This window comes from Rhinopithecus bieti, unplaced genomic scaffold, assembly GCF_001698545.2.
Source record: "Rhinopithecus bieti isolate Rb0 unplaced genomic scaffold, ASM169854v2 scaffold_46259, whole genome shotgun sequence".
Taxonomy (NCBI): domain Eukaryota; kingdom Metazoa; phylum Chordata; class Mammalia; order Primates; family Cercopithecidae; genus Rhinopithecus; species Rhinopithecus bieti.
In genome coordinates, this window is record NW_016818844.1 from 751213 (window position 1) to 775328 (window position 24116).

The 24116-nt window shown below is 39.7% G+C and overlaps 1 protein-coding gene across 1 annotated transcript in view; it reads right to left on the minus strand.

Moving 5' to 3' along the window:
* SLC35F3 (solute carrier family 35 member F3) overlaps positions 1–4191 on the minus strand; it is a 412317-nt gene extending 408126 nt beyond the window's left edge. The window contains exons 1-2 of the mRNA XM_017857712.1: positions 3436–4191; positions 2808–3037 (exon numbers count right to left, since the gene is read on the minus strand). Coding sequence (XP_017713201.1) covers positions 2808–3037; positions 3436–3488 — 283 coding nt within the window. The 5' untranslated portion in view covers positions 3489–4191. The remainder of the gene's footprint in view (positions 1–2807; positions 3038–3435) is intronic.
* Positions 4192–24116: the final 19925 nt, after the last annotated feature.

The following is a 24116-nucleotide window of genomic DNA, read 5'->3' on the forward strand; positions in this document are numbered from 1 at the left end:
AAAAAAAAAAAAAAAAAAATCCTTTACAAAATTCTCTTGTCTAGAGTGAAACTCATGAATCCAAATGATTGAGTTGAGAGTATTGAGCAAAGGTAATTTCTGTACTGTTCACAATTACCTCATTTATCTTAACAACCCAAACAAAATCTAAAAATGAAGAGGATACAAATGAATATTGGGTCATTCAAATGATTTATTCTGCTACAAGGGCAAGTGACTTACATCTCTCAAAGAGTCTAAAAACTTTCAATGGCAATTCCTTCAGTTAGGACGTAGATAAATACTTTGAAAGATGACTGAAAGGTGACATAATAGCTTGGAGCTTCCATAACTCACTCTGGAGATCATGAGAATTTTTTTTTTTTTCTTGTAACCATCATCTCTCTCCATTGGTAGAGTACAATTACCAACCAACAAATAAAGCAACTAGGTGACACCTACAGGTAATAGATAAGCCTCTTTATTATTATTAATTGAGTAGAAATGGCAAACAGCAAAAGTTCTGCCTTAAAACCTGTTTTGGGCCGGGTGCAGTGGCTCATACCTATAATCCCAGCACTTGGGGAGGCCAAGGTGGGTGGAAAACCTGAGGTCAGGAGTTTGAGACCAGCCTTGCCAACATAGTGAAACCTCATCTCTACTGAAAATACAAAAATTAGCTGGATGTGGTGGCGCACGCCTGTAATCCTAGCTACGCAGGAGGCTGAGGCAGGAGAATCGCTTGAACTCAGGAAGTGGAGGTTGCAGTGAGCGAAGATCGCAGCACTGCACTCCACACTCCAGCCTGGGTGACAGAGTGAGACTCCCTCTCAAAAACCAAACCAAAACAAAACAAATAATCAAACAAAAAAACAAACAAACAAAAACCTCTTTTGCTACATTAATACATTAATAAAACATTACCCTCTCTAAATTTAAACATAACGCCTAATTAATTCACCAAAATATCAGTTGTCACCTAAAGCGTTATAGTAACAAGGAAATACCTTGGAATAAAGAATAATCCTCACAGGAATAGAGAGAGTGGAATGAGTTGATTTTATTCATATTCAGTGATCACTGTAGCCTTGCCTGCTAATATTTACTCTTCCAATGAAGCCTCAGAGAGAGGCATTTAAGAATATCTCCAGTGATGCCAGGGACTCCATTTCCACATGGCCCTTCTCTTGTCTTAATTACAAAATGTTTGTACTGAACAGTCATCACTGCTGTAAGCTCTCTGCCAAGTCCCCAAATCACAAACCTTGGTGATAACTTCCTCAAAGCACATGCAGCCAGTCACAAATAGATTTATAAAGATAAAACCTTTTTATGACTTCAAGCACTAAACAGATGACTTTATGAAGGCTGTCATTTATACCACTGTCTTTTGTTATTAAGGAAGCAGAAAATGGAAATAAGAGTAGAAAATTGCTATTTTCTAACAGAAATGTAGAAAGCAGAAATAAAAATTGAGTGTTCCATCCATGCCCGTAAGAAATATGGTTTCCGATGGGGTTTAATTTTTGTTATCCTATGCCCAGGGTTTTCCAACCAAAAAGAGAATTTGGCCCCTTGTCTTCCTTTTGTAATCAGCTACAATTTTAGCAGCAGAGGCAAGAGATTGCAATAGATACAGATAATTTTTTTAAAGGCTTATACCCAATGAAATGCAGTCTTTTAAAAGCTGCATGAAAGCAAAACATTCAAATCCTGTTTCTTCCTGCAAATAATTTAAAACTAACCAGCTAACTGCTAGCATACCACTGACCTTTGCCTTGGACTCGAAGGTTTTAGGAATAATCTAAAGATAGACATTTTTTTTTTAGTGATGAATATTATTAAATTACAAACGCCCATTTTTTCCCCTAAAGACCAATAAAGAATGTTTCAATTTTAAGCAATAAAAGGTAGAAAAAACCTCAAAATCAACAAGCTATTAATCTAGTCTTTATTTCAAATGAAAGAAGTCAAGGCCCATTTCTCATACTGACTGAGGTGGCAAATGGCAATCCTTTATGTCAAACTACAGTGATGAGACCACCTAATTATGGTTCTATTTATAGATATCTGGACTTCATCATAATCAACCTCTCTCTTGCAAAGTGAGAAAAAGAAATGTACATCAAATTAGTCCTGGTGACATAAGATAATGTCTGTCTAATTGATCATAGCATCCTCAAAGTCATTAGCTGGGACCCACTGGCAGAAAACCATTTCAGCTTCTCCACCTGACACCAAACATTCATCTTGCTTGGACCAACACCACTAACTAGAGAGATCCCTATAGAACCTCCTTACCGAAGACCGATAAAATCCAGGGGAAAAGGGCGTGAATAGCATCTAAAATGAAGACCCCAAGAATTGTTCTCTATCATCTGGGCTAGGAGATGCAAGGAAGAGTTACAATCCTGGCTACCTAAGTCAGCATCTCCAGCTGAGCCTGGTGAGACCTGACCCAGGGCCCTGTGAGACTTTCTGATCCACGGGGAAGCTACACTGTCCGGGATACTTTGAGTTTCTGATCTGTTTCCTATGATCTGCCACATAAGAGTGTCCCCCACATTTGGAGGCGGAGGGATAAGGATACAGAGAGATCCTGTGTGTGGGAGAAGAAGGAGTGTAAGAGAACACATCAGAAAGCCTCAGAGGTCCAGGAGAACTCCGTCTCCAGGCCTCTTCCTCAAAGTTGCAAACCTGGGTCTGTATCAGCAGGCAGGGCGGGACGGGGTGGCTGGACACCTCGCTGCATGCGCTCCCCGAGGCTGCTGTGACAATGGTAACGAGACAGACCGGCGGAGGAGGAAAATGACTGGAGGGGGTCTTACTTTTGCAGCTCGCTGCCCAGGGCTGGTAGCCATAGTAGCCAGTGATGCGCAGGATCCGCTCCTCGATGGACGTGAGCCCCACGGGCCCGCTGGTGAGATCTTCCACGGAGCGCGACCATTTCAGATCCTCCTTAATCGCCTCGTCCACCACCAAGTACTTGAGCTGCCGGAGCTGGGGGCTGATGTCGGACAGTCTCCGGGGGCTGACGTCCGGTGACCTCCTCATGCCACTGAGGTCGCAGGCGCCACGGGCAGGTGGGTGGACACGGGGAGCGTGGACAGAGAGGAGGGAATTCGTGAGGAGCAGATCCCAGGGCGAGAGCAAGAGCGCGGCCGGCGCCCTCCGGGGGCGAGCGCCGCGGCAGAGCCCGCGCTGCTCCCTTCCCGCCGCCACTCACCCACTTCCCCGGGCAGCTGTCCCCAGTGCCCTATCCTGGGCGCCTCGGGCCAGTGCGGGTTGGAGCGAGTGGCGAGGGAAAGAATGACTGAAACTTCCCGAGCAGCTCCGCCGCGCGCGCCGCCCTTCCCCGAGCCCCAGACTGCCCAGTGTCCCAGCTGCAAAGGGCCACCCCGGTGCTCCGGCCTCCCGCCCGCCGGCTCGCTCACCCACGCCCGGGGCTCTACTCACACAGCGATGCTCTTTCCCCTGGGTGCGCCGCTGGGAAACTCTCGGATCCCCATAGGCAAAGACAGAGTGGGGCCGGCAGCTCCCAGACTTGAGGCGGAGGGGCCGCGGGCCGGAGCTCCCTGCAGCCGCTAGCCGGGGGAGACTGGGGTGCGCTGCCCACAGAGGGTCCGCGCAGCGCGGGTCGCTCCGGGCCGCTTTGTGCGCGCCCGCGCGGTCTGTCCCGGAGCGCCTCCGCGGCGTGCCGCACGATGCAGGCGCGGCGGCTCAGCCCGGAGACTCCAGGCCGGCCCGAGCGCTCGCTGCAACGATCCGGCAGCCGAGGCAGCGCCGCGCCCCACGCCCGTCACCGTCGCCGCCGCCCTAGCACACCGCGGGCGTGAGTGTCGCCGAGCCCGGGAGAGCCCTCCCAGCGGTGCGCTCTCGAGGCACCTGGTCGGGCGGGGAGGCGTCGGGTCGGGGCGCACAGGGGCCAGGCGGGGGCGCTGCTGGCCACCTCCCACCTTCCGGGCGTGCGCTCGGCCCCGGAACCGGCACCTCGCGCCGGCGCTCCGTGTGGCAGCCTTGGGGCACGGGACGCGCTCCTCTGCCCCTCTCTTTTGACTCAAACCCTGCTGTTCCTGGTTCAGTACTTTCTCTTTCTCTGTATGTATTTATGTGTCTGTCTCTCTCTTTCTCTAAACTAGCAAAACTACTTGGAAAGAAAGAAACCTGGTTCCACGTTCAGCATGCCTGGTGAGTAAATGGCGTTTCACAGGCAACGCTGAGACACAAAATGTATTAATCTACTACGCTGTGGGGATGTCTCAGTCAGACCTGGTCCTCAGAGAGCTTACTTTCCCACTGATGATGCAATTACGAGATCAGTTATCTCTTCATAGATTTCCATTTTAAAAGCTTCTCATGTTTTTCCTTACCACCCCACCGCCCCCAACGGCCAAAAGACATTCTCTCCAGACTACCTAATCACATTTCATAATATTATTTTTCATTGGGGCAAATTTAGGAAAGACAGACGTATGTGGAAAAGAAAATACCCATTATCCAGCCAAAAATGACTTTCAATTATAAACGTATTCTCTTCCAGGCTTTTTTCCAATGCAAAATACAGTTGTCCCAAAAATCGGAATGAAATTGTACACACTACTTTATGTATTGCTTTTTTATATTAAAATCATATTGTGTAGCAGCAAACTATGAATAGAAGGGAACTTTCTCAACTTGAAAAAGAACATTTACAAAAGCGTACAGTTAACACCATGCTTAATGGTGAGAAACTAGAAACTTTCCTGTTAAAATAAGGAGTAGGGCAAGTATGTCTCTACTCAGCAATCCTTTTCAGCATCGTACTGAAAGTCCTAGCTAATGAAATTAGACAAGAAAAGGAAATTAAAAGTATACGTATTGTGAAGGAAAAAGTAAAAGAAAACTGTCTTTGCGGCTGACATGACTGTTGATGTAGAAAAATCTCAGTTGACAAAAAAAAAAAAAAAAAAAAAAAAACTCCCTCCTGTTACTAATAAGCAATTATGGTAAGGTTTAAGGATACAAAATTAATGTGCAAAAGTCAACTGCTTTTCCAGATACCAGCAATGAACAATGGGAATTTGAAATTAAAAGCACAATACTATTTATATTAGCACACCACTCTAATGAAATATTTAGGTTCAAATCTAATAAATATGTACAATATCTACATGAGAAAAGCTACAAAACTGTGGCAAAAGATATCAAGGAACTAAATAAATAGAGAGAGATTTTGTGTTCATGGATGGAAAAATTTAATACTGTTAAGATGTCAGTTCTTCCCAACTTCATCTATAGATTCAAAGTAATCCCAATCAGAATCCCAGGAGGTTATTTTCTGAATATCACAAACTGATTCTCAAGTTTATATGAAAAGGCAAAAGACCCATAATAGCCAACACAATATTAAAGGAGAAGAACAAAGTCTGAGGACTGATATTGCTCAGCTTCAAGACTTAATATATTTACAGTAATCAAGACAGTGTGGTATTGGTGAAAGAGCAGACAAATAGATTAATGGAACAGAATAGAGAGGCCAAGATAGACCCACATACAGTGAAGTGATCTTTGACAATGAGCAAAAGAAATTTAAAGGAGAAAAGGTCATCTTTTCAACAAATGGTGCTATAACAACTAAACATCCACTCACCAAAAAAAAAAAAAAAAAAAAAAAAAAAAAAAAGAGAAAAAAAGAAAAAAAGCTGGATACATACAGACCTTACACCTTTCACAAAATTAACTCAAAATAGACCATAGACCTAAATATAAAATGCAAAACTATAAAACTCTTAGACGATAAAAAGGAGAAAACCCAGGTGACCTTGTGTTTGTAAATGATATTTTAGATACAACATCAAAGGCATGATCCATGAAAGTAAAAATTGATATTGGACTTCGTTAAGATTAATAACTTCTGCTCTGTAAAAGACACTGTTAAAACAATGGGAAGAAAAGCTATGGACCAATAGAAAGTATGTCAAATCATATACATGATTAAGAACTGTTATTAAAAATAAGAATAATTAGAACTCAACAATAAGAAAATGATCCCAACTAAAAAATTGGCAAAATAGTTGAACAAACATATCACTAGAGATGATACACGGATGGTAAATCAGCACATGAAAAGATGCTCCACATCATACATCATTAGGAAATTACAAATTAAGACAACAAAGATGTATTGCTACACACCTACTAGAATGAATAAAATCCCAAACCCTGACAACATCAAATGCTGGCAGGATGTGGAACCACAAGAACTCTCTCATTCATTGCTGGCGGGAATGCAAAATGGTACAGCACTTTGGTAGACAGTTTGAGTTTCTTACAAAATGATTCATACTCTTACTATGCAACCCATCAGTCATGCTTCTTGATATTTACTTGGATGAGTTCAAAACTTAAGTCCACACAAAAGTCTGCACACAAATGTTTATAGGAACTTTTTTCATAATTGCCAAGATGTCCTTTAGTAGCTGAATGAATAAACACACTGTGGTACATCCACACAATAGAATATTCAGTTCAGTGATAAAAGGAGCTATCAAGCTGCAAAAATACATGAAGGAAATTGAAAATATATTCCCAAGTGAAAGAAACCAGTCTGAGAAAGGCAAAACTATGGAGATAGTATAAAGATCATTGGTTCCCAAGGGTTGGGGAGAGGATGGGATGAACAAGCAGAATATAGAGGATTTTTAGGGCAGTGGACTGATTTTGTATAATACTGTAATGGTAGATATATATCATTATACATTTGTCACAACTCAATGGATGCACAACTCTAAGAGTTAACCGTAATGTAAACTATAGACTTTGGGTGATAGTGATGTGTCAATGTTGGCTCATTATTTGTAACGCATGTACCACTGGTGCAGGATGTTGATGTGGGTGGAGAGAAGCTGTGGGTGTGTGACGGGGGAAGGTATTTAAAAACTTTCTGTACTTTCTCCTCAAATTTGCTGTGAACCTGAAATTGTTCTAAAAAAAAAAGTCTATTTTAAAAATTTCATTATGCTGCTTTTCTATGTCACTATGTTCTTCTAAAATATTTTCCAGTTTTATTAAGGTTAAGTGACAAATAGAAATTATATATACTTACAGTGTACAACATGATGTTTTGACATATGAATACACAGTAAAATGATTAAATCAAACTAATTATCATATCAGACAACCCAAATACTTAACATTTTTTTTTTGTTAAGATAACATGTAAGACTTACTCTATGAACAGTTTTCAAGTATACATACATTATTGTTAACTATACTCACATGCTGTATGTTAGAACTTTAGATCTTATTCACCCTGGCCAAATGAAATCTTGTACACTTTGACCAGCATTTTCCCATTCCTCCTCATAGTCACAGCTTCTAGCAATCACCATTCTGCTCTCCGCTTCTATGAGTTCAACTTTTTAAAATGTTCCACTTGTAAGTGAGATCATGTAGTATTTGGCTTTCCGTGCCTGGCTTACTTAGGCTTATCTATGTTGTTGCAAATGACAGGATTGTCTTTTTTTTTTTTTTTTTTTGAGACTGAAGAGTATTTCATCGCATGTGTGTATATAAATACATGTGTATATATAATATTTTATTTATCTATTCATCCATCGATTGGCACTTAGGATGATTTCATAACTTGGCTATTGTGAACAGTGCTGCAATAAACATAGGAGTGCAGATATCTCTTGATATACTGCTTTCATTTCCTGTGGATATATTCCCAGAAGTGGGTTTGCTGGATCATATGGTAGTTTCATTTTTAGTTTTTTCAGTTACCTGCACACATTTTCCCATAATGGCTGTATTAATTTACATTCCCACCAACAGTGTATAAGAGTTCCCTTTTCTCCACAGCTTCACCAATACTTGTTTTTCTTTTGTCCTTTTGAAGAAAGCCATTTTAAAAGGTGTGAGGTGATATTTCATTGTCTGTCATTTTAATTTGTATTTCTCTTATAATTACTGACATTGGGTATTTTTTCATATACCTGTTGGCCATTTGTGTGTCTTCTTTTGAGAAATGTCTATTTCTGTCCTTTGCCCGTTTTTTTTAAATTGGGTTTTGTCGCTACTGAGGTTTTGTGTTCCTTATGTATTTTGGTGATTAACCTCTTATCAGATATATGGTTTACAAGTATCTTCCTTCATTCCTGATGTTGTCTCTTCACTCTGTGGATTATTTCCTTTGGCATGCAGAAACTTTTCAGTTTGATGCAACCCTATTTGCCTATTTTTGCTTTTGTTGAGTGTGCTTTGGGGGTCGTATCCAAAAAATTGTGAAGAGTCGATTTTTTTTAAAAAAAAAGCAAAATCGACAAACCTTTAGCTAGACAATCTAGAAAAAAGAGAGAATACTCAAGTAAATCAGAACTGAAAAAGGAAGCATTGCAACTGATACCATAGAAATACAAAGTACCTTAAGAAGCTACTATGAACAACTATACACCAACAAACTGGATAACCTAGAAAAAAATGGATAAATTCCTAGAAGCATACAACTATCCAGACTAACTAATGAAGACATAGAAAATCTAAGTAGGCCTATAATTAGTAAGAAGATTGATCCAGTAATTAAAATCCTCCCAAGAAAGAAAAGTCCAGGACCTAATGGCTTCACTGATGAATTCTGAAAAACATTTAAGAATGAGTTAATGCCAGTCCTTCTCAAACTCTTCCAAAAAATTGAAGAGAAGGGAAAACTTTTGAATTTATTTGAAGAAGCCAGCTTACCATAATACTGAAGCCAGAGAAGAAGGCAACAAAAAAGGAAAACTATAGACCAATATCCCTGATGAACGTAGATGCAAAAGTCCTCAACAAAATACTGTCAAACCAAATTCAACAGCATATTGAAGGGATCTTACACCATGATTAAGTGGGATTTATCCCTGGGATGCAAGGATTGATTAATATACACAAATCATTGTGATATACCACATCAACAGAATGAAGGACACAAAACCATATGATCATCTTATTAAATGTAGAAAAAGCACTTGACAAAATTAAATATCCTTCCATGATAAAAGCTCTCAACAAATTAGGCATAAAATGAATATATCTCAACATAATAAAATCCATGTATAAAACCCACAGCTAACATTATACTCAATGATGAAAAGTTAAAAAGGTTTCCTCTAAGATTTGGAACAAGACAAAGATGTCACTCTCATCACTTTTATTCAGTATAGTACTAGAAGTCCTAGTGAGATCAACTGGACAAGAAAAGAAACAAAAGAAATCCAAATTGAAAAGAATGAAGTAAAATTGTCTTTTTTGGCAGATGACATTATCATATATAATATATATCAAATATATCATATATATGATATATGTATCTCCCTAAAATCTCCAACAAAAAACTATTAGAACTAATAAATGAATTCAATAAAGTTACAGGATACAAAATCAACATACAAAAATCAATTGCTTTCCTATACACCATACACTATCTACAAAGATCTGAAAAAATATTTCAAGAAATAAATCCCATTTATAATAGCTACCAAAATTTAAAATTTTAGGAGTAAATTTAACCAAAGAGGTAAAAGATTTGTTCACTGATTTTAAAACATTGATGAAAGAAATTTAAGATGACACAAATAAATGGAAATATATCCCATGTTCATGGATTGGAATATTAGTATTGTTAAAAATGTCTGTAGCACCCCAAGTTATCCACAGATTCAATGCAATACCTATCAAGATTCCAATGACATTTTTTACAAAATAGAAAAAACAATCTTGAAATTTGTGTAGAACCATGTAAGACCCTGAATAGCCAAAGCAATCTTGAGCAAAAACAACAAAGGTTGAGGCATCACACTAAATGAGTTCAAAATGCACTGCAAAGCTATAGTAATCAAAACAGCATGCTACTGCCATGAAAACAGACCTATACCCTAATGGAACAAAAGTAACAGCCCAGAAATAAACGGACACATTTAGTCAAATGATCTTTGGCAAAGATGCTAAGAACATACAATGGGGAAAGAAAAGTCTCTTTAGTAAATGGTATTGGGAAAACCGGATAACCACATGCAGAAGAATGACATTTGACCCTTATTTCACACCATATACAAAAATCAACTCAAGATGGATTGAAGACTTAAACACAAGACCTGATACTATCAAACTCATAGAAGAAAGCACAGGGAGAAATCTTGACATTGTTCTGGGTAGTGATTTTTTTGGATAAAATATTCTCACTTGCTGTATTGTTATTGTATAGCTGTTTTAATAATAAAACTACAAAGCCATTATTTTAAAAGTAACAAGTAATACCTGGGTGTATAAATTAAGATCCTCCATAATTTTACACAAATTTGACTCTTCTTTTTGTGAGATCCTTAGAAATAAGGTGCTGTCTCTTTCTGTGTGTGTGTGTGTGAACACATGTGCACTTTCGTGTGTGCCAGAAAGCTTTTAATCCCTTTTTCTGAGACGTAGGACAAGACTCCTTTGTTCCTTATACCTGAAGTATCTCATCTTAAGCTAGTCTTGAACTATTACAAAGAACACCTTATCAAATGTTTCTCAGAGCATCCTTAGGGGATCATTGAGCACAACCCGACATGAGATCACTCATGACAGTTGTTTAAATGCTAATTCTGAATCATCACCTCTCAATGTGGGCATGCGAGCTGTAAATTTCATTGAATTCCCCAGACAAAGTTTATGCACACTAATGTTTGAGAACCACTAATGTAAGCAATGACTGAAATTTTTTAGCTCAAAATCTTCCCCTTGCTTTTAAAATCCCATTGTGTAAACTTTGGGTAAGATTCAGGCCTAACCAGAACATAGGCCTCTCCCCATTTAATCACCACATTCTATCTCTTAGGCTGCCGTAACTCTGGGTAAGGTCTGTAACCTTTCTATCAGTTCCCTCATCAATAAAAAAGGGAAGACCTCGTAAGACTGTTGTAAAGATACAATGAATTAATACATGTAAAGTGTTTAGCACATGCCCTGTACTCAATAGATCTGAGCTAATATGATTAGCAGTGCAGCTAAAGGTTGACTTTGGCTTTTTGACAGCCACATGAAACTGTTGACTCATACCCAAGTTTCATGTTGACTAAAATCCCTATTTAAATTTTACATGTGCAGTTGCTAAGCCACATCAATCTCCTCTCCCTTTTTAAAAATAAATAGTTTGGGGTTTGGAATCAAATACAATGGCTTAAATACTGGCTTCTCCACTCACCAGCTGGATAAACTGGGAAATGTATTTAACTCCTCCAATCCTCATTTTTCACATCAATCTCAAATAGTTATCATAAAGATTAAATGAATTGAACAATTAAGAAGTTAACACAGTGCAGAGTCTGAGTTTAGTGCTCAGTAAATATTGCAATGATCATTATTGTCACTTCTATAACATTTCCACTTGTCAAATGTAGCCATTTCCATAACATCTCAGGAAGCTTCTGGATCTGGACTTTGTCAGCCATTGCAATTACTGCCGCTGCTACCACCAAATGCTACAGGGGAACCTCTTTTATCTCCTTACGCCTTGGTACCCTCACCTCTCCAGACAGTTCTCTTTATGGCTATAACTCTCAAGTTAAATACTTTGGCTTGGGCCATGTGATACCAGGTGTGCATTCACTAGTTGAGGCCAGCAAACTACTCTTCCAACCAGCTGTGGTCAGCCAGCATTATACCGTAAATGCAACATTGCTGAACAGCTACCATAGGTTCTTCTATTATCCATATGTCTATTAACACCTAATGCTTTGCATTTTGGCACAGTGAATATCAGAAGTAGGTGCTCACTGGTGAAAATTTTGCTTTTTAAATGGCATCTATAAGTGTAAGAAATTAGTTTTCCTTGGGGAATTACAGATGTACATGATATGTGGATTGGATACAATATTTCAGAGATCCTCTCCATCAGGTTACCCAGGATTTAACTTCTATTCTTAGGGATAGTACCCAAAATTTGCCATCCTTTTTCCAGCAAACCTTTATATAATTTTAGTTGCCTGATGTCAACTCTAAGATTAGTAGGGCAAGGCACAGTGGCTCACGCCTGTAATTCCGGCACTTTGGGAAGCTGAAGTGGGTGGATCACCCGAGGTCAGGAGTTTGAGAGCAGCCTGACAACTATGGTGAAAGCCGTCTTTAATAAAAATAAAAAAATTAGCTGGGCATGGTGGTGCTTGCTTGTAATCCCAGCTACTCGGGAGGCTGAGGCAGGAGAATCACTTGAACCCGGGAGGCGGAGGTTGCAGTGAGCCGAGCAAAGAATCCTGCTCTAGAATATTGTTGCTTCTGAGTGAGCTTTTTATGTTTTTTTGTGGTTAGAGGGCCTATAAGAACAGAATGCTGCCCTTTGCGTGAGTGACAAAACAGGCTGTATAAACATTTTTCTGGACACTTGCTAGTAAATGCTGGTTGTTTAATAACTGTGCATGTGTGGTACAATTTGGTGTAAGCTGATTTTATTATAACCTGTAGACATTATGGGTGCCTCAAGAATATCAGTAAGATCTTGAGACCAGCTCTGCCTGGGATATTCAGAATCCTCAGAATCACAAAAGGCAATAGCAGAAATTCTCTATGCTCCTTGTTCTTAAAGTTTATAGTTCTTCAGAATTTTCTCAAATGCTCCTTCAAAATGCAGGCTCTCATATCCTATCCAATTATAGGGAGGGTTCCCCCGCCAAGTAGGTCTGATAAGCTAAATTTTAATAAGAAAACTTGATGAGGCTGATGTAGATGGTTAGTGAACTACACCCCTTAGAGACGGGAGTGTCTCAAAACCATGTGGAAGCATTTTTACACGCTAATTTCAGACTGCTCTTCAGATGCCTCAGTAAGAAACTTCTGTATATGGACTGCATTTAAACATTTTTTAAAGAGCTTCTCTGTGGTTCTTTAACATATTCATCATAGCTATGTTAAAGTTCTTATCCATTAGCTCCAATATTGAGGTCATCTGTGAGTATGCTTCTATTGTCTATTTTCTGTTGATTTTTGGTCACATTTTCTTGCTTATTTGCTTGTCTAGTAATTTTTCCCTATTCTAGATGTTTTGATTTGAAACACTGTGGAACCTTCAGATGATTGTATTCCCCAGAAGAAAATATTTTCTTCTTCTCTTAATCAGGTAGAATGACAAATAGAACATCTTAACCTAATCAGAAAGTAAACTGGCTTGAGGTTTAATTGCAGTTTTAGTAAGGTTCTAGCTCTACTTTTCCCTTTTTCTTTGTGCATTGTCCTCCCAGAGCAAGAAATCTATCCCTGCCCTTCAGAGATCCCCAACCCAGGTCTCCAACCACCTACCTTTACAGCTTTAAAAATTGCTAAATAGCTTAAGAGAGAGACTGTTGGCATTTTTGAGTCAGGCCCTCTCTCAGTGAGTCTTTGTTGCTTAATCACCATTAAGACACAGCTTCTTCTGTCTTTAGAAGTTTTGACTTACTTCTTCCACCTCTCACCCAACCCCAGAACTTAGTAAATATTCCATGGGGAAAACTTGGGGCCTTTTAAGTTTCCAATTTATCCCCCAGCTCTGTTCAATCACTAAAACCCACACTAATTTCACCGATCTTGGGAAAAGGCCCTCTTCCAGGGTCTTTTTCAACCTTTGGCTTACACTCCAAATTGGCAAGTGTGCCCCGATATAAAACAAACCAACAAAAAACCAACAAATGGCTGTTGGCAACCATCAGCTCATCTTAGAATAGAATTATTTCTCTAGATTATTAAATCACCTAATACATATTCCTTCCACAGCTTTCTGATGTCTTTAAAAATATTATATACTGGCTTTTCTAATTGTTGGCATTCCAAAATTTGCTACATCCTATCTGCATGTAGATATATTCTGATACACAATTTTATATATGTTTATCTATTTTTCTTTTTTAAAACATCTGTGTAATTATATCAAAGCTAACACATTTATCAGGATATATTCAGAAATGTAACATGTAAAGATGCTTTTCCCCTTCTGTCTTCTCTATGGTTCCTGGGTTAATTTGAAGGAAAGGGGTCAAGGATAGAAATGATCATGCACTGGCTTCATTTTGCTTAGTTGGCACTATCTTCACTTTTGATTGATTTCAGTTCTGAGACCAAGGTTTCAATAGCAACCAGTCAATATATCTGTACCCTCTGTCTAAAGGAATTATACTCACTGCCTGAATGAAGTTATGTGCTTTTCATTTTCTTACCATACTAAAACCTCAATGAGTAGATTTCTTCAAATGAGTCCTGGGTTGAAAGCCAAGCTAATCATATGCTACTTTTAAATGAGGAATATATTCTGCATATGTGTTTCTAGCTTACAGTCAGCCCTCTGTATTTCCGAGTTCTGCATTGTTGGAGTCAACCAGTCTCAGACAAAAACTATTTGGAAAAAAACACAGTACAAAAGAATACAAATTTAAAAAACAACACATAACACACAATATACCCAGATAACAAACCTGCACATGTACCCCCTGAATCTAAAATAAAAGTTGAAATTGTAAAATAAAATAAAACAATGAAAAAACCCAGCACATTGTAACAACTGTTTACACAGCATTTACATTGCATTAGGTATTATAAGTAATCTATGGATGACTTGAAACATTCAGGAGAATGTGTGTAGTTTATATGCAAATTATTTGAGCAGACATGAGCATCTGCAGATTTTGGTGGGGTTCGGGGATAAAAGGGTTGTCCTGGAATCAATCCCCCATAGATAATAACTGTATTTTTTAAATCATCAAATGAAAGTTTAACTCATTAACTTTTAAAATAACTTTATTAAAATGTGTTTTGACATGATAATGATTTATTTTTTACAAAAGGTCCAAGTTTCCTGAAATATTTAGGACATTTACATGTATGTCTATTTTAAATTAATTAAATAAAATTTATTGAGTACATGCTGTGTGCTAGGTTCTAAGATGGAGGGTAGTAATACAAATAAGATAGTCATTTTCTGCCCTTAATAAACCTGTAATTTAATAAATAAACAGACAAACAATTGCAATATAGTGCAACATGGGCCATGGTGGATGCATGCAAATGACACTAGGGAAGCATGCAGGAGGGATTTATAAGTCAGTACTGGAGAAAGAGTGAAGAAAATGGGGCACCAGAGGGAGGTCAGATAAGGCATCCTAGATTAGATGACTGATATGGTTTGGCTCTGTGTCCACACACAACTCTCATGTCGAATTGTAATCCCCATGTGTCAAGGGAGGGACCTGGTGGAAGGCAACTAGATCATGGGGGTGGATTTCCCCCATGTCTGTGGGAAGTCAGGGACGCTGAATGGTGGGACCAGCTGAAGCCATGGCAGAAGAACATAAATTGTGAAGATTTCATGGACATTTATCCCTTCCCCAATCAATACTCTTATAATTTTCTATGTCTGTCTTTACTTTAATCTCTTAATCCTGTCATCTTCGTAAGCTGAGGATGAATGTCACCTCAGGACCCTGTGATGATTGTGTTAACTGCACAAATTGTTTGTAGAGCATGTGTATTTGAACAATATGAAATCTGGCACCTTAAGAACAGCATAACAGCGATTTTCAGGAAACAAGGGAGATAACCTTAAAGTCTGGCTGCCTGTGGGCAAGCAGGACAGAGCCATATTTCTCTTATTACCAAAAACGGGTAAGATAAATATCACTGAATTCTTTCCCCAGTAAGGAATATTAATAATTAACTTCCCTGGGAAAAGAATGTATTCCCAGAGGAGGCCTCTAAGATGGCTGCTTTGGGGGTGTCTGCCCTATGCAGGTGTAGATAGTGATGAAACAGACCCTAGTCTCCTGCAGTGCCCCCAGGCTTGCTAGGATTAAGAAATTCCAGCCTGGCAAATTCTAGTCAGACTGGTTCTCTGCTCTTGAACGCTGACAATGCGTGCACAGCAGTACATGGAAGTTCATTAGTGATTCTAGTTTTGCCCTGATCTTGTGATCTCGCCATGACCTCCTGCCTGTGATCTTTTGTTGCCTTTAAAGCATGTGATCTCTGTGACCCATACCCTATTCGTACACTCCCTCCCCTCTGAAAATTGCTAATAAAAGCTTGCTGGTTTTACGACTCAGGGGGCATCACGGAACCTGCCAACATGTGATGTCTCCCCCACACACCCAGCTTTAAAATTTCTCTTTTGTACACTTCCCCTTTATTTCACTTAGGGAAAATAGAAAAGGACCCATGTGAAATATCGGGGGCTGAATTTCCCCTGATACCCATGCTGTTCTCATAACAGTGAGTGAGTTCTCATGAGATCTGATGGTTTAAAGGTGTGGCACTTCCCCCCTCACTCTCTCTCTCTCTCTCCTGTCGCCCTGTGAAGAAGCTGCTTGCTTCCTCCACCTTCTACCATGGTTGTAAGTTTCCTGAGGCCTCCCAGTCATGCTTCCTATGTAGCCTGCAGAACTGTGAGTCAATTAAACCTCCTTTCTTCATAAATTACCCAGTCTCATATAGTTATTTATAACAGCATGAAAATGGACTAATACAATGACACAAAATAGTTTTGAAAAATAAATAGAAATTTGCCAGAAAAACAAGAAGAAGGAGTTAAAGAAGGAAAAAGCAATAGGTACAAAGCCCTGGAGGTGTAAGACAGAAACCTGTTTGGAGGGTACAGTACAGATGGGGAGACTGTAATAGGTGGAGAGGGGAGAAGCCACAAAGAGCTTTGTAAATAAAGCCACCATTATTACTTCTTGGAATACTGAAGTAGAATCCTAACTGGCTCCCCACCACATTCACTCCCTCTACCTCCTTAGCCAGAGCAATCCTTGCAAAGGCCATTTGATAACATCACTTTCCCATGTAAAGTTCTTTCAATGGTATCTTATTTATTTAAGCAAGAGACCTGTATTAGTCCCTTCTCATGCTGCTAATGAAGATGTACTCAGGATTGGGTAATTTATAAAGGAAAGATGTTTAATTGACTCACAGTTCCACAGGGCTGGGGAGGCCTCAGGAAACTTACAATCACGGTGATAGGGGAAGCAAACAAATCCTTCTTCACGTAATGGCAAGAAGGAGAAGTGCCGAGCAAAAGGGGGAAAAGTCCTTTATAAAACTATTGGATCTCACTCTCTATCATGAGACTAGCAGCATGGGTGTTACCATCCCCATGATTCAATTACCTCCCACCAGGTCCCTCCCACAACATGTGGGGATTATGAGAGCTATAATTCAAGATGAAATTTGGGTGGGGGCACAGCCACACCCCTCCCAAATCTCATGTTCTCTCATTTCAAAATACAATCATGCCTCCCAACAGTCACCCAAAGTCTTAACTCATTCTAGCATTAACCCAAAAGTTCAAGTCCAAAGTCCACCTGAGACAAGACAAGTCACTTCTGCCTATGAGCCTGTAAAATCAAAAGCAAATCAGTTACTTTTTAGATACAATGGGGGTAGAGAGATTGGATAAAAACACCTATTCCAAATGAAAGAAATTGGTCAAAACAAAGGGGCTACAGGACCCATGCAAGTCCAAAATCCAGTGGGGCAGTCAAATCTTAAAGCTCTGAAATGATCTCCTTTGATTCCATGTCTCACATTCAGGTCACACTGATGCAAGAGGTAGGCTCCCATGGCCTTGGGTAGCTCTGCCCCTGTGGCTCTGTAGGGTACAACCCCCATCCAGGCTGCTTTCATGGGCTGGTGTTGAGTGCCTATGGTTTTTCCTGACACACGGTGCAAGCTGCAAGCTGTTAGTGGATCTATCATTCTAGTGTATGGAGGATGATGGCCATCTTCTCACAGCTCCACCAGGCAGTGCCCCAGTGGAGATTCTGTGCAGCGATTCCACTGCACATTTCCCTTCCGCACTGCCCTCGCAGAGGTTCTCAATGAAGTCTCCGCCCCTGCAACAGACTTTTGCCTGGACATCCAGGGTTTCCATAAATCCTCTGAAATCTAGATGGTGGTTTCCAAACCTCAGTTATTGACTTCTGCATACCCACAGGCTCAACAATATGCAGAAGCTGCCAAGGCTTTGGGCTTGCACCCTAAGAAGCAATGGCCTGAGCTGTACATTGGCCCCTTTTAGGTACAGCTGGGACAAAGGGCACCAAGTCCTAAGGCTGCATAGAGCAGCAGAGGTGCCCTGGGACCAGTCCAAAAAACATTTTTTCCTTCTAGGCCTCTGGGCCTGTGATGGGAGGGGCTGCTGTGAAGACCTCTGCCATGCCCTGGAGACATTTTCTCCATTATCTTGGTGATTAACATTTGGCTCCTCATTTCTTATGCTAATTTCTGCACTAGGGTTGAATTTATCCTCAGAAAATGAGTTTTTCTTTTCTGCTGTATCATTGGGCTGCAAATTTTCCAAACTGTTATGTTCTGCTTCCTCTTGAATGCTTTGCTGCTTAGAAATTTCTTTCACCAGTTACCCTAAATCATCTCGCTTAAGTTCAAAGTTCCACAGATCTCTAGGGTGGGGCAAAATGCCACCAATATATCTGCTAAAGCATAACAAGAATCACCTTTGCTGTGGTTCCCAACAAGTTCCTCATCTCCCTCTGAGACACCTCAGCCTGGACTTCATTGTCCATATCACAATAATATTTTGGTCAAAGCCATTCAACAAGTCTCTAGAAAGTTCCAAACTTTTCCACATTTTTCTGTCTTCTTCTGAGTCTCCAAACTGTTCCAACCTCTGCTTGTTACCCAGTTCCAGAGTCACTTCCACATTTTTGGGTATCCTTATAGCACCCCCACTCTCTCTGATACCAATTTACTGTATTAGTCTGTTCTCATGCTGTGAATAAAGACATACCTGAGACTGGGTAATTTATAAAGGAAAGAGGTTTAATTGACTCACAGTTACACAGGACTGGGGAGGCCTCAGGAAACTTGCAATCATGGTAGAAGGGAAAGCAAACATGTCCTTCTTTACCTGATGGCAGGAAGGAGAAGTGCTGAGCAAAAGTGGGAAAACCCCTTATAAAACCATCAGATCTCATGAGAACTCACTCACTATCATGAGAACAGCAGCATGGGGGTAACTGCCCCCATGATTCAATTACCTCCCTTTGAGTACCTCCCATGACTTGTGGGAATTATGGGAATTGCAATTCAAGATGAGATTTGAGTGGGGACACTGCCAAACCATATCAAGACCCAATCCTTATCCTGAGCTGCCCCCTGCCTTGCACCCTGTAGCTGTTCTTTATCTACACCAGCCTCTTGGAGCCCATGGAATGTGTTTTACTTTCTCTTGCCTTCTGGGTACTGCACAAGACACCCTCCCTGCCTGGGAAGTCCTTCCGTCTCCCACCTCCATACCTTGTCAACTCCTTCACCTGCCTTGAATTTTCTGCTGAGACTCCCTCTCTCCAGGAAACCTTTCCTGACCCTTCCCAAATTGGACCAAGTCTTCCCTTTGTAACTCTTTGATGCTCTATAATTGCCTTTATAACCCTTCTCAGAGTATTATTACAGATTAAGTTACAGGGTTATTTGGTTAGTGCCCGCTTCCCACACTAGGCTAAAAATTATATGAGGCAAAAAGTCTTTTGCTTTCATTGTGACTCTCATATCTGATGTAATAGCTGTGTAGGTTCTGCTAAAAAATATTTGTTAAACAAATGAGCAAATGAATAAAACCGAGGGAGACAGTAATTGGACAATAAGCTATGTGAAGAATTAATTGCATGCAACTTTACAAAATTTATTTAGACTGTCTGCTACTGTCAGTATCCACTTCTAGGTTAAACTAAATTCTCCATAAAAGGTTGGTACTGGGGAGACTTCGAATGTCCTCCCAGCCCATTTCTTCTGGGGCTTTAACCCAGACAGTATGTGTAGCAACCAATGTCCTGAATTTTCTGAATCAGTTATGATTTCGACTTCCCTGTTCCATTGTTTTCAAAGAGTATGGTCTTTGTCAGACAATATGTCACAACGTTGGGGTCAGAAAATATAGTTGTTGTGATATATTTCTCTGATATCTTATGTAAGGTATATGGGTTATGATAGGTAGATAGATAGAGCTATGATATATTTGTCTGTGTCCCCACCAAAATCTCATCTTGAATACCCATGTGCTCTGGGAGGGACCTAGAGGGAGGTAACTGAATTATGGGAGCAGGTCTTTCTCATGCTGTTCTCATGATAGTGAATAAGTCTCACAAGATCTGATGGTTTTATAAGAGGAGCTCCCCTGCACAAGCTCTCTCTCTCTCTTTGGTTTCTACCATCCATGTAAGACATGGCTTGCTCCTCCTTGCCTTCCACCATGATTGTGAGGCCTCTCCAGCCATATGGAACTGTAAGTCCATTAAATCCTTTTTCCTGTGTAAATTACCCAGTCTTGGGTATGTCTTTATCAGCAGTGTGAAAATGAACTGATATAAGATATATGCCCACACGTACTGCATTTTGTTTACTATGTCCCAATAAATGGCAGCCTCTTTTAATTTAGGCATCATGTTTTTCATCTTTTCTAACTCCCATTCTCAATGACTAAGTAAATATTATTGGTGGATTAACCACTATCATGGAAAGAAAAATAGATTTCCAGTGTTGTACAATGTGAGTTAGTAAACAAAGTCTTTACTCAGATCCTGTAAACATTTGACCAGATCAGGTAAGATCAATATCCTCAAATATAACTATGACATGATTGTAGCAAAGACAATGCTACATGCTTCAAAGTATTCCTCTGTGTTGGCTACTGTATTATTCCGTGTTTACACTGCTAATAAAGACATATGCAAAACTGGGTAATTTATAAAGAAAAATAGGTGTAATGAATTCACAGTTCCACATGATTGGGGAGGCCTCATAACCATGGTAGAAGGTGAATGAGGAGCAAAGTCATGTCTTACATGGCAGCAGGCAAGAGAGCTTGTTCAGGGGAACTCCCTTTTATAAAACCATCAGATGTCATGAGACTTATTCACTATCATGAGAACAGCATGGGTAAAATCCACCCCCATGCTTCGATTACCTCCCACCTGGTCCCTCCCATGACACATGGGGATTATTACAATTCAAGGTGAGATTTTGGTGGAGACACAGAACCAAACCATATTGGCTACTACCATCTGTGTTTGTTAAGGCATTGTAAGAAAGAGATGAGTTCCAGAGAGAATGCTAACTTGTAAGAGGAAAAGAAAAGAAACAGATACTGGTCTAGAAATTCAGAGTCATGCAAGACTGATAAAGCCATTTGCTTCTAGACTCCAAAGAGTAAGAGATGAGACTTTGAAGGCTCTGGAAAATGAAACATGAATCTTCTCAGATTAACCTGTGTGGTCTTCCCAATCCTACTAGCCTCAGTGTAGTTGCCTTTAAATTAAAAGTCAAGAATTTTGGAAGAGAAAGCAAAGAAGTAAGGCAGACATGAAAACTATGTCTAGCTGGGGCATAGTTGATGGCATATAGAACCAACTGGAAGCCAACAGATACATTTTTAAGAGAAATATACAGCCAAAGAAAACATATGTTCCAACTAAAAATGCCATTGATTATTAGACACCTCACACAATCTTTGGGCTCTGACCTAAGGACAGGAAGCAGACTGCAAAAGCTTTATAGAGCTCATGGAGAACATTCTTCCCAACACTGATTTCTGTTGTAGCCAAGGAGGAAAATGGAAAGCAAACAAACAAACAAACAAAAAAAAAAACACAACACTTTGCAAAGGACTGAACCAAGAACCATGGGGAACAGTGGACAAGAGATTTCTTCTTAAAATGAGGAGCAGGATTTAGTTGAATAATTATGCCTACCCTGACAGTAGGGAGCCATTCCAAAGCCTCCTCTACAGAATTTCATCATGCTCTAGACCAGTGTTTTCTATCTATTCCCTTCCCTTTTCACCAGGGAGTATCTGTTGTTGGCATCTGTCGTTATTCAATGATTATGTTTTGAGTGTGTATAAACAACCAGATAACTTCTATGTTTTCTTAAAGATTGTTTTAAGAAGTCACATTTGAATGTAGGAAGAGGAAAACAAAAAACTTACATCACTGAGAGATCCTGGACTTTGAAGTAGACACAATGATTCAATGAAATGTGGAGTTTTTGTTGTTGCTAAGGGAAGGAGTGAGCATATAAGCTCAAATAGTGATAAAATGGATATTTGGCCACTGTGGCAGAGAATGCTTTATATTTGTCAACCTATTTCACCCATCTTATATACCCCAACCTGGGCATAAGATTACATATCTGATCCTCCCTTAAAAGTGAAGCCATGAAATGCATTATTGCCACTGGAACATGTGTGGAAGTTATGTGTGCTACTTGCACACTTGTTCCCTGCAACTCCTTGAGAAATACTTTACATAATCTCTCTTTGTTTTGATGCTGAGAATGATGAAGTCACTAGGAGAAAGGAACCTGGGTCCCTGAGTCTTCACCTGGAAGACAGCTGCCTTGGAGAGCCACCTAATCAGGAACAAACTCTTTGGATATTTCATGATAAGAAAGCAAAACTTTAATTGTGTTAAAGTATAAAACTAAAACTTTCCATGGGTGGTAAGACACTGACATTTTCAAGTTTCTTTGTTGCTGCAGCACAAAAGCATTATCTAGCTCACCTTGTATAATACAATGTACTAGCACAAATTTTTGATGGTTCTCCTCTCACCTTTCACTTGGCTCTATATTTCTGCTTATCTATATGGTTCATGCTTCTGGCATTTTTGTTGATTCACAGGAAATGAAAAGAAAATGTTAATTCAGAAAAAAAAATCCTCTTGTATCTTTCCAACATTTTCCAGCACAATGAATATTATAAAAGCTGAAAGCTCTGTCCTCAAGGAATTACAAGGCAGTAGAAGACAAGACACAAACACAAATAATGAAAATAAAGGTGAAAAAAGTACAGGGTGCTTAAGTTAAACAGAAAGTTCTGTAAGAATTCAGAGGAAGAAGCGTTTACTTTCTATATTGCAAATTAAATGCAATAAATGTATGGTCCAAATTATTTTAAAAAATTCTGACTCTGCCCCTCCCTCCATTCCTAATAATTTATCACTTAGACATGCACTTTATCTGCTTTGTGAAATATCCACTTCATATTTTAAATTCTAAGCTGATTCCTGCCTGCCAGCATGTATCAAAATTTTCAACTCTTGTCAGTGTGTATGGGCTCTGGGAATTAAACCAATTTCAGTTTTAACTTGAACAGATATCAGTAGACATAGTAAACTAATTTCAAACAGAACATCTACAAATAAATGTAAGTTCTTTAAGTATTATACGTCTTGGGGGAGGTGTTTGTGAATTTGCTCTCCACACGGACAAATAACCAACATAAGATTCCTCACAATTAAATACATTTAGGTTTTCTAAAAAAGACTTGAGTAGTCAGCTAATCCTGGGGCCTTTTTCAGTGAGAAATACTTTATGTGACATCTGGCTTAAATACTGTAAGCACATGAACCACTTCCATTTTGAACTTTATTCAACGTTCGTTTCTTTCTTTCTAATAATGCTTCGTTGATTCATTGAGGTAGGAATTTCATCTGAGTGGAGAGAAATAACAAATCTCTATATGGAGAAAGAGGAATGAGAGAAGGTACAGATATTTGTTCCCAGTTCTTCTGTTGGAGAAAGGTAGATTCAGACTCTGGTGCCTCTTGCCCTTAAGCTCACTGTGATTTATCTTGTTTTGCTCTCCAATAGGTGCTGGAGAGTTAGGTGCTCCAATAGGTGCTGGAGAGTTAGAGCCACTCCATCACGATCACTCTGAGCCCTTTCCCTGTCTTCAGTGATGCTGAAGCTTCTCTTTGGAGGAATTCCAGTTTTTCTAGCTGTTTTGGCCCCGTGCCCTCCAGGACCTCCGAAGACTGCGGGGGAACTCAGTGAGTCAACACATGCATTCGACATGTCAGTCTTTCCTTTGCTAAACTAATCTTTTAATCCCTTTGAGATGCTGCTGCCAAACACCGTAATATCTCCTGGAGTGAGCAGGGATGTATAAGTGCACACACACACATATGTACAATTTAGAATGTAATTTCAGGAAATTCGCAGACATTCTGAAGATCACCTATGGACCTCAAATTAGGAATTCACTCATTACAGCAAAACAGAGCAATGGTCCCTTTTCATTCCATTTAAATTACTGAGAACTTGCTAAACACTGACTCTGGTCAAACACAGTATTAGTCATTAGGCAAATGTGAATGAAGCATACCCTCTAA